Source organism: Protopterus annectens, chromosome 5.part0 (genome assembly GCF_019279795.1).
Source record: "Protopterus annectens isolate FY-2018-M chromosome 5.part0, PAN1.0, whole genome shotgun sequence".
NCBI lineage: Eukaryota > Metazoa > Chordata > Ceratodontiformes > Protopteridae > Protopterus > Protopterus annectens.
The window spans coordinates 119,620,575-119,633,201 of record NC_056735.1 but is presented as its reverse complement, the minus strand read 5'-3'; the positions used below and the strand labels follow the sequence as shown (position 1 = coordinate 119,633,201).

Sequence of the window (12,627 nt, the reverse complement as noted above, 5' to 3'; positions counted from 1 at the left end):
CATAATCATATTATTGAGCGTACACTTGTTGACTGTACTTTTGACAATTTTCTTTTTGTTGTGGTTTTATTTTATTTCTCAACCACACAAGTGAAACTGGATAAACGTGATGAGACATCCATAGATTGACATCCAAACTTTAACACATACCTAGCAATTAAACGTGTATATGATGAGACTATGAACATTTCAAACTGCTGGGTTTGTACCGCTATACCAGCAGCATATGGAGGACTACTAATGTCCGCTGTCCCTTTAGGGATCAATGAGACTTGGGAGAATTTGCTTTTTGACACAGGAACTGTGAGATCACAGGATAAAATAGCATTGTATTTACCTGTTACACAAAAAGGGATTGTGTGTTTTTTCAAGAATGATACTCTCCAGGTGGGCTGGAGTAACTGTAACATAACAATATCTTATAAATGTTATATTAAGATTAAAAGTGGGGGTACTGTTTGCAATACTAACTATGATTCATATTTGACCTCAATGAAAACAACATTGAATGAAGTACAAAGAAATCCTGTTTTGATTAAACAATTGTCAATCATAGATAAGAAAATGTTTCATGCAGGGTTGGTGTGTATTAGCACTAAAGTTGAAAAGTGTTATTTTGTGTGTGGGAAAAAGGCATACAAATGGCTACCTGAGAATTGGTCCAGCAGTTGTTTTTTTGGGCTACCTGGTTCCGGCCATACGACACACTGCGGAATTACCTCTGGGTAAATTACAGAACGTGAGAGATGTTTCCAAGAAAACCAAAGATCCAATCAAGAAACCTGTGAATCCAGTAGGGCGAGTTAAAGCAGGTTGGAAAGACCATAATTCCATGTAGGACAAAGACAAATTGACTCATATGGGCTAGAGTGACAGTGTTATATCTTGGGCAGGTATACTCCCAGCGTATGGTGCAGTCAAATCGATTTGGGAGCTGAGAAAACTGTCGAAACATCTTGAAGTAATGAGTAATGCAACTTTTTCTGCTCTTGAATTAGTGACTGATGAACTGAATGCCATGAGAACTGTTGTGTTGCAAAATCGGATGGCTCTTGACTTCACCCTAGCAGCAAGAGGTGGTACGTGTGAGCTTATCAAAGAAGAATGCTGTGCGTACATACCAGATAATAGACATGAAATTAATAACCATCTGGAGGTGATTCAGCAAGTGTCGGCCATGACCAAACCAGGCCCAAACCTTCTGACGGATATTTTCCAGAATCTGTTTGGGGGGGGTTCCATCCTAATGAATATTCTGATTGCCATTTGTGTGGGTTTACTCCAATTAGGAGCATGTGTTTGCTGTGGAATCCCCTGCATGAAAAGATTAATTAAAGATTTTATAGATATGTCTGTCTCTGAAACCTTGTATCAAGACATTGAACTTGAGGAATTGGTTCCAAATGAAATTCTCCTTGAAGTCTAAACTGAATGACTCTCTTAACTGCAAGTCCCAAGTGGAAGAGGTTAGGAGAAGAAATAAAAATCATTTAAACTTCTGAGAATAGAATAAAAAGTATTAACAGGGGGGAAAATGTTAGAAAAATATGTATTAATGTATATGTTTAGTGCTTATTAAGAAATAAGAAAGATATAATTCATTTTATTCTATTAATGTTATGACAAGAAAAATGAATTCATATGAAACTGCAAGAAGCTTTTGGAAACTGCAGTGTGCCTTTTTGCAAGTTGGCCTCTGACCCCAGCAGCTGCTAGATCAGCAAGAATTAATGTTTATGCTTCTCACAAGTGATTATCTGCTGGGTCAGGAAATTAAATGTGTGAAATAATGAGAATCTTCTGCTCTTTTCCGCCTGAGCAATCGACCTTGTATATGTTACTAGATAACGCACTGATTGCAAGGAGGAAGTGATAACATGTAACAAGGAAAGTGTATCGAGAACTGTATCTACTATTATGTTCAAATTAATTTAGAACCTTGAGTGGAAACTTTTGTAAAAGGGTATTGTAACTAACCAGGTGGCTAGCAAGGCCACGTTGTTTACTAGAAAAGTTTTTAAGCAAAATGTAGTATCAGCATTTTAGATGAATAGAATATTGTAAGCTAAAGTGATGTAAAACCCCTTGTGACTGACTACGACAGCCTGGTGGGTTAATACTAGTAAGAAATACTATAAAAGTTGTGTTCTTCCTGTTTCATTCAGACAAAATTCTGTACTTGTACGTTTTTTTGCCTCCTGGTGTACACTAGTAAAGAACCTGAACCTGAACCTCCTGTGTATTGATCTTTTTATTACAGTATTTTTTCATTTAACATTCAGTCTTTCGAGATTATGAAGTGAATCCATATATATATATATATATATATATATATATATATATATATATATATATATATATATATAGATAGGTCTACTTCATAACATTGAAATTTCATAACGTTGAATTTCATAACAATGAGAATATAACATCAAAAATTCAAAACACTGAAAACCCAAAACATTGAAAACTCAGAACATTGAAAGTGTGCTTCATAACATTGAAAACTGGGTCTATATTAAATCATCGAATGCTTAGAAAAGCAAACTATGATTTATCGAGCCCATGTAAGCGAAAGCTTACAAACTTGAACGCTTAGAACAGCGATTTTTTCCAAGGGAAAAAAATCGCTGTTCAAAAAAAAAAAAAAAAAAAAAAAGAATAGAAAAGGGAAAAAAAACACTCAAAACATAACATAAAGGTGGGGTTGTGCCCCCACACCCCACTACTTAAATATACCAACTCTGAGATCGCACTACAGTGACAAAAACGGCAAAGTAATGGACACGGCCAAGCAATTTCTTTCCCAGAGAAAGAATTTGCATATATGCCGTTTCATCATTTTGCCTTTTTGTCTTTTCAAGTTCGACCAAGACGTATTTGAAAGAATGCATAGTCGGTCCTCTAATAGGACCCCTTGAAAACTACATTGCACAAGTAAATAAGATCCTCCACCTACAACACCACCTAACTAACAAACGCACTTTCTGCTATGTTTCTGCTGAACCCCCCACACCACCCCATAAATTAAATATACCAACTCCAAGATTGCACTACAGAGTGAGGTTAGGAAATTAACTTTTTTTCACTGCAGTGCGATCTTGGAGTTGGTATACTTAATTTACAGGGTGGGGTGGGGGACAGAACCCCTCACATGGGGGTGCAGGGGGGCTTGCCTCCCTGCAGAAACGTAGTAGAAAGTGTGTTAGTTAGGTGTTGTTATAGGTGGAGAGGATATTATTTACATATGTATTGTAGTTTTCTATGTATGAAGCACACTTTCAATGTTCTGAGTTTTCAGTGTTTTGGGATTTAGATGTTTTGTCTCAGTGTTATGAAATTCAACATTATGAAATATCAATGTTATGAAGTAGACTCATATATATATATATATATATATATATATATATATATATATATATATGTGTGTGTGTGTGTGTGTGTCCCCTTCACATGGTCGACTTTTCAGAAAGTCGACTATGATATGGCCCAGACCATATGATTGACTTTCGAAAAGCTGACCATGGGGAACCACTATCTCCATACAGTGTGGAATGGGAAAATTTCCTCTTGCCCACTGTAGTGCGATCTCGGAGTTGGTATATTTAAGTTACAGGGGGGGCGGAGCCCCCCATGGGGGGTGCAGGGTGGCTTGCCCCCTACTAACAGTTGAAAGGTAAGTGGTGTGTGTTATGTGTTTATTTTACATGGTCGGCTTTTCGAAAGTCGATCATATGGTCTTGGCCATATGAAAGTCGACTTTCTGAAGAGTCGACCATGTAAAGTAGACCCATATATATATATATATATATATATATATATATATATATATATATATATATATATATATATATATATATATTTATATATGTGTGTGTGTACTTTGCCTACAGTGATCTTAACTTGTGATCTGATGACCAACAGGGAACACTTAGAAAGTCTTCATCTTTTAGGCAGTGGGCATGAAAATTTCCCAGGTCTATATTACATGATCGAAGCTTTAGTTAGTCAAGTAACTAAAGCTCTAACACTAAATGTCGAAAACAAAAAAATGCGAATGGCAGTTTCCACACAGGGAAACAATTTATTTGGCCATTATGCAGATTTTGCCCTTTCTACAATGTGGAGCGATCTCGGAGTTGGTATCTCTCTCTCTCTCTCTCTCTCTCTCTCTCTCTCTCTCTCTCTCTCTCTCTCTCTCTCTCCTCTTCTCTTCTCTTCTCTCTCTTACTCTCTCTCGGTTAACACAACTGATTAAGGCTATGAGATGTTAACAAGTTGCTTCAAGTAGTCCAAGGTTTGAATCCCTCAGTCTCCATTGCCTACTGTGTGACTTTGAGCAAGGCACATAAGCAGACAGCAGTTCTAGGTTAAGTATCAGTTGTTTGATCACTCAGTGAATCAGAAGTAGTTGATAGACACTACTGACACAAAGCAAGGGACATAGGCAAAAGAGGAATCTCCTGAAGGGGCACTGGTTATTGATTCAATAACTAAAGTCTCACTTAGAGAATACTGGTTTAGTGATCACTAAATGCAAGAATTTTACAATGAGTCTTGTTTGGGGGAGAGCCAAACTGCAAGTACAGCTAAAAAGGAACAAGAAAAATATGAGGATGGGTTTACCTGCTATCCCTGGTGGAAGGATATCTCAGTGTGAGTGGAAGGGACTGTGATCACAGGGTTTACCTGCTATCCCTGGTGGAAGGATATCTCAGTGTGAGTAGAAGGGACTGTGATCATAGGGTTTATCTGCTATCCTTGGTGGAAAGATATCTCAGTGTGAGTGGAAGGGACTGTAATCACAGGGTTTACCTGCTATCCCTGGTGGAAGGATATCTCAGTGTGAGTGGAAGGGACTGAGATCACAGGGTTTACCTGCTATCCCTGGTGGAAGGATAACTCAGTGTGAGTGGAAGGAACTGTGCTCACAGGGTTTACCTGCTATCCCTGGTGGAAGGATACCTCAGTGTGAGTGGAAAGGACTGTGATCATAATGTGGATACTTGAGACTAAAAAAGTTTGATGTTAAAATGACACCCAAGTTAAGTACCCAACTGTCTAGTCATTCCAAATGTCTCTTCAGAGTAACATCTCCCACCTCAACATAAAGCAAAATGTTCATTAACTCATACAGTATTAGAAAGGAAGGTACACAAGAGGAAATTATTCCAACATCCTTGACTAATCTGTATGATCTCAGGGAAGAAACCCTGGGACAAAAGAGCTGCATAAAGATTTGAGTGACTGTAATGTGGGCCTCATCCTAGGCTCCTTGACTATGGCCTGCTCCTCCAAAGAAGAAATGTTTATAAAGATACCTTTTCTACAGCTAGTAGCAGTATCAGTGGAGCTGAAGCAGAAGATCCTAGTAAGATATTATGGTTTCTGAAAAACAGAATATCCTATGCAAGAGGACCGTAGTCCAATAAGATCAGCCAAAATGAAACACCCACCCCTGGGACACAAATGAACAGCTTCATGCCTCTGTCAGTCATTTACATAAAAAATAATGAATATGAGTGAACAAAGTAAGTACAGCCTTAAGCACAACAACGTTTCTTCAGTGGAAAAGGGCATAAGAGATTGATGTTTTGATATTATGTCTAAGGACAGCTGATGCAAGGGTGTGACAGTCACTTTAACAAACCAGTATTATAGAAACCAGGATGGCAACAAGGGCAAATGTAAGTTGGTCTGTCATGTTTTTTTTCCATAAACCCCTTAATAAACCCAACCCTAATCTATCCTCACAAAATAACATCTCTAATTATGTGGAATCTGTGGACTACTTAAACTCTACCAATAAATTCTCACTGAAACCTGTAGCTACCAGCTACATAAAATCACTGGTCTTCAAATTAAAACCTTGCTCCTCCTCCATTGACAACATCCCCTCTCAGTTTCTTCAAATACCTGCTAATCCTCTTACCCTTCCTGTCTCTGTCTTAATCGTTCTATCTCAGAGGCTAAAGTGCCAACCATATGGAAACAATTCGACACCCTACCCATACACAAAAGAGGTAAACCCACAGACATCACTAATCTCAGACCTATTGCTATCCTTTCCCCTTTCTCTAAGATCCTCGAAAAATGCATCCATAAACAAGTCGTGCACTACCTAATTCAAGAAAATCTGATTACACCAACTCAACATCCTTTTAGACCCAAACATAGCACTACAACAGCTCTACTATCCTTCTTAAATACTATTTCCCTTGCTAGAGATAACAACAAACTTATCTCCTGCCTATTCTTAGACCTCTCAAAGGCATTTGACACCATGTCCCATCCTCTACTACTCCAAAAACAAACCACTTTTAACGTCTCCTCAGAAACTATAGCACGATTCGCCAGCTACCTCACTGACCGATTCCAAGCCGTAAAATGGCTTTCTGCTCACTCTTCTCTTCTTCCAGTTAAGACGGGTGTCCCTCAAGGTTCCATTCTGGGGCCACTACTTTTTAATATCTTTACCAATACTCTTTACTCCTTCTGCCCCCTCTCATCATTAGTACAATATGCTGATGACTCTACTGTCATCTTTATTGCAGACTCCCCTTCTGAGCTCATCTCCACCACACAGTCCACCTTCAACTCCGTTGAACACTGGCTCTCTCAAAACCAGCTAATACTCAACCCTAAAAAAACTAAATTACTACTTTTTCTACCAAAAATCATCAAACATATGAAATCCTCCTTCTCAATACAGTCTTTATATAGTACCTTAATCATGGTAGAGTCAAACACAAAATTACTAGGAGTTATTATTGATGATCAGCTCAAATTTGACTTGCAAGTCAACAGCGGTATCTGCAAAACTCATCAGAAACTTGGCTTCCTATACCGCAATAAAAAATTTCTCTCTAGAGAAGCCAGGATAACTCTTTGCCATGCCTACCTATTACCTACTCTACTGCATAGCTCTCAGATTTTCACAAACCTCAACTCAAATCTCCTCACCAAACTTGAATCTACCTATAACAACATAGCTAGATTTGCTACCCAACAAACCTATAGGTCCCACCACTGCCTCTCTCTAAAACTGCTAAACTGGCTTGAACTACCACATTAGCTCCTTCTCACTCAGCTCCAGGTTATTCATAGCATCCTCTATCAACCTTCCTACTGCTCCACTCTCTCTTCTCTACTCTCCCATTATCTTCCAGCTAGACCTCTCAGAAGTACAACCCAAGACCTTCTATCAACTCACAAACCTAAAACTAAATTTGGATGTAACCTCTACAGCTATAACCCTACCAAAGCTTGGAACTCCTACCCACTTGAAATTCGGTCATATAAGCAACTGAATATATTTAAATCTGCTACCAAAGAATACCTACAAAGTTAATTGGCCTGTCACTGTATTTGTCCTCCTTAGGCAAAGTTTAACCATAAATTCTTCCAGATCTCGCTAACAAAAATAATAATAACAAAATTCAAAGTTTTTCTTTTTTCTTTTGAAGAATTTAGTCTACTGTTCTGTTTGTAAGCTGTATTTAATCTGACATTGTATTCTTTTCAAACGTTTTGTATTGTATTTTTATTTCTTTTTCTTGTTACTACTGCTTATTATGTAAAATCACTATGTAAATGTCTCTAGTATATTTAGTTGGAGGTTTTCTCCCCGGGCCTCTGCTGAAAAAGGACTACTAAGCTCAATCAGACTAACCTGGTCAACAAATGTAAAATAAATAAAAATAAAAAATAAAATAAGCAGTCATGTTTCCATGTTTGTTTTAAATGCATTACAAAATGCTGAAGACTTTCTAAATGAACCAGAAAGTAATCTAAGCAGCACTGAGAATGAAATATAAACACACTAATTTTGAATTGGAATAAATCGTGCAAGAGAAGTTATATAAGGACATGGTGACACCAATATAAGAGTAGGTTACAGAGTTTTATTGGTGCTATCTCAGAAGGCTGTCGGTTTTATTAATACCGGACAGTTCAGAAACCCTCTACAAACTTCTGTTACATTTCAGTGTCACTGTAATATGAAATGGTTAGGTTCTGTGACTTTCATCTATCATTCTGCAGATGAAATGTTAACCCAAAATCCTGTATGTCTGTTCTGACAGTAACACTGGTAAATACTGAAATTTCCACCAGACTTGTTCAAAACACAGTTAGATATCTGAAAATGAATGGGGGAATTTTTCACTTATCCTAAATGAGGGCCATCTATTTGCTATGTTTACCAGCTTGGGTAATCATTGAAGAAAAGCCCTAGAAGTTGTAGCTAAATAATGCATATGCTACTATAACTACATAAAATGAAAGGTTTGTACATTGAAAAACATTTTTTGTTAAAATGTAAGATAGCAGTGAGAATTTCATTAGTAATCTAAATGAAACACTTACTTTCTTCCTCAGGTCTGGCTTTGAGACAATAATAACATTTGGTGGGTCCCCAACTGCTGTGGCAGCGCCTCCTATGTTAGTGAAAATTACTTCCGCTATTAGAACATGTCGGGGATCGAGGTTAAGCGCCTCACATAACCTGACATGAGGAGAGTGAACACAGATTAGCCATTAAAGCCTTAATCAGACTGTCTAAAACATTTTACACAACTGCTAAATGGGCATGCATACCTCTAAGGCACATAAACACATGCAAGAAAAATATGTAAATAAGCATTAGCAACTGTCAGCAAGAGAAGAAAATACTGTCAATATTTCTCCTTGAAGAGATAAATTAGGCTACAGTGTTAAACAAGGCATATCCTAATATGTGGCTTCAAGCAAATCATCACATTTAAGTACCATGCATCTTCATTAGGCATGCTAGGACAGCATGCAGGCTATCATCATATTACTGTTCTGTGGATTTATGCCGCTTGTCATCATGTAATAGTCTAAGAACAAATGGCAGCACATGCACTGTAACAACAAAGTCTGTTACTGAAGTGCACATTGTGTTATCTTTTGTTTTCCTACACGCTGTGATAACAATCAAATATGCATGAATAATGACATATCAAAATGCGGATTTAAATACCATGGCTCAGATTTCTATATTGAGTACATTATCAGTATGACAGGATGTCATCTTTTGAAAAATATGCTATAAATACAATATGTTATAAATGTGTCATACTACATTAAAAAACAAAGCCTGTTTCAGGAAGTATTTGTCATCTGCAAATCAAGTATTCTGTTGCACAAATACAGCAAATATGTTAAGATGCTAGTCTGCTGGCAATGAGGCAGGGAACATTGACCTGATTCTTACAAATATGGCCGCCTCTTGCGCTGCTTCTCTGGTATATTCTTTCACAGTGAAGTCAGATCACAAGCTTGTGACTTTACCCTTTAAAATCTCAAAATCTCTTTCAGCAAACCCATCTGAATTTAAAGACTATAAACCTGTCAAACTATATCTAATCTATGCTAACATATCAAAATTCATTTATGACTGCATCTCCCCTGACCTTAATACACTAAGGAATTCTGCATACATTTCAAGGATAATAACAAAAACATTACAAAAAAAATGAGCAGTAACAAGTCCACTGAAAAAAAAAAACATAAACTGAGGCTGACCTCTGAAGTCAAAACAAATTATAAATCCTTCTTTACCTATGTTCACATAGATAAGTACCAGGCAATCAGTCCATAGACCATTTCAAGCCTATGCAAAAAAAACTTTGTTTAGAACTTCCCTCTAGCCTCAAGGACGTCCAAACAATATAGATCAGGAGAGAATATGAGGCTGCACATTCAGTTATGTGCATTTACCTTGAAGGTGGCAAGGGTGCTACTCTGATGTGTAGTGGAAGTTTGTTTCAAAGGTGAGAGATACATTGGGATATGACTCTATCATGCCAAAGTGTCTTATTTATCTACTGATAACCAAAGTATTTGATGCACCATTAGTTCTGTGAATACAATATCAAATAAGGTTGCATCTTTCATGGCACAAAAGACTAGACGTAGATCTCCAAGGAGTCTATAAGAGACTGAGTACAGAGTAAGGACTGCCAGCCATTCTTGATAATTAAGATTTTTGAGGCCACAGATCTTTTTCATTATTAATATCTGAGGTCTCTCAAGTTGTATCACATATTTAGATAAATACATGCCAAAAGGTGCATTACATTTACTAATGGGTCTTATAAGATATGAGTAAAGGGGCATTAAGATTTCTTTGAATCTAGTGGAAATGCCTTTGGAAAATAGATGGGCAAGATCAAAAGGCTTTCTAAACTACTGTGGAGACATGAGTACCCCAAAACCTTACAACAGTGTTTGATTAGAGGGGGGGTGCATCTTCTATACAATAAGTGAAATTGTTCTGGTTACCAAAATGAACTACAGTAGCTATTTTTACAGATTTGCTATTATTTGTGTGAATGACAATCTGTCAGCATGTATCCTGCTGAAAATCAGATTGCCATTCACAAAATGTGAAGTGTATGAGATATGAAAACTAGAACCATGTAGTTGCAACAATTAATATATCACACTGAAAAAAACACTGTGGAACCAGGAACCAGCCGCTCGAACCGTGATAATAAATAAAAAACTTTTTTTATTTTAAAACAATATAAAAGGTTAAGCGCTTTCATCTAAGATACTAGACTTCATCAGAACACATAAAACACAATACTGGCAATTTAAATAAGATATTCCAACCAATGGCATTCACATTTTTGCATTCAGACAACCCCCTATTACATCATTTCCTCCTATTAAAAAAGGTAAATGCTCAAGCCTTCACATAAATCACATCTTGGCTTCTATTATTGGTTTAATAGAAATATTCTCGTTTATACCTGGTGCAGTAGTGGCATTTAATAAAATCTGCCATCTCACTTCCTTCTCATTTAACAAAGCCTTTAGGTTCCCCCCCTCTATGATGTGGGAGTAATACTTCCAGTATACCAAACTTAAACATGTTACAATCAGAGTTGTCTCTAGTATGCCTATATAAGGCATTATTAACATCCTCTTTTTTGATGGCATATAAATGATCATATATCCTGTCCTTCAGACATCGTCCAGTTTTGCCCACATAGAATCCAGGACAATTTATGCACAAAGCAAGGTATATAACATTCCTAGTTTGACCATTGCTCTTGGCAAAAGTTATTATAGTTTGACTCCTATTACCTATATGCTTTATGGATTCTTCTAATATGGAAGAGCATTGATTACATCTGCCACATTTACTAGTGCCAGATTTCTGAGGTCTGATATGCATGTGACCTTTGTATAACTTGTTTTTCATATTACATCCTATTTTATGAACAAATTTAGGATGTTCCCCCACCACTTCAAATAATTTTGGATCACATTTTAGAATATTCCAGTTGTTACTAATAATATTCTTTACGTCTACCGTGTTTTTCCCATAGGGTAGGACACACTCTTTATCATATTCATTAGTTTTTGTCTCTCTCCCCTTATCCATACCAATACTGGCCTCAACTCCCAAAAGTGGCTTATATTTTTCCCCCATTCACTACTTACATATGGTACAACATCATCAACCACTGAACTGGGGTAACCACGTTCCTTAAATAATGTTCCTATATACAATAATTCCCCCAGCATTTCATTATATTCTGAAGTCATCCGGGCTGCTCTTATGCATCGCCCTTCTACTATATTTTTCTTTTGAATGTTAGGATGACAGCTGTTATATTCCAAATAGGAATTACTAAAAGTTTCTTTTCTAAAGATTCTAGATTTAAAGCCAGTACTGGTATGAGAAATATATGTAACCAAATAGAAAATACCTTTATTATTAACATGATAAGTAAATTTGAGAAAGGAGCTAGATGTATGCAGATATCCTACAAAATCTTCCACCATGCATTCACTACCATCCCATAAAATAAACACTTCGTCTAAAAGTCTAATATAACATTTGATATATTTCATCCAATTGCTTTTTAATATTAGTTGCTCTTCCCAATCCAAAAGAACTAGGTTGGCGTACATTGGGGCACTTGCTGCTCCCATCGCCAACCTTTTGTTTTGCCTGTAATATTCCCCCTCGAAATATATAAAGTTATAGTCAAGTACAATGCTCATGAATTCACTAATGAGTAAAGTTCTATCCCAATCCAAGTTGGCAAATTTCCTGATACTATTAATAAACCTATCCATCCCTTCATCCCTTGGGATGCATGTAAATAGGTTGACCACATCTATGGTAACAAAAATTAAATTCTGCTTCCATAGGTTAGCTGTTAACCTACTTAGAAAGTCCCATGAATCCTTGACTATGTGCTTAGTCTTAACATAAATAGGTTTTAGCCAAATATCTACTACCTTCCCGAAGGGGAAAGTCTTGGATTTGCTTCCTGAAATAATAGGCCTATATGGTGGATTCAATATATTCTTATGGATTTTGGGAATACCCATAATAGTGGCCAATAATGGATGATCTACCTTCAAGAAATTATATAAATCCATCTCTATTCTATTGTCTAATAAATATTCTTCTAATAGTGAATCTATGAGTTGATAGGCGATGTGTATCTCATTGATGGATGATATCTCATAAATATCAGAGTCCTGTAGGATGGTGTGAATAGCATTTAAGTAGTCATTATTGTCAACCAATACTACCCCTCCCCCTTTATCTGGTTGCAAAATTCTAATATTGTTATC

General features: G+C 36.8%; 1 protein-coding gene across 1 annotated transcript in view; it reads right to left on the bottom strand.

Moving 5' to 3' along the window:
• Positions 1-12,627, bottom strand: part of OCA2 (OCA2 melanosomal transmembrane protein) — a 1,553,018-nt gene that overhangs the window by 1,027,735 nt on the left and 512,656 nt on the right. The window contains exon 11 of the mRNA XM_044071808.1: positions 8,368-8,506. Within this exon, the coding sequence (XP_043927743.1) occupies positions 8,368-8,506 (139 nt within the window). The remainder of the gene's footprint in view (positions 1-8,367; positions 8,507-12,627) is intronic.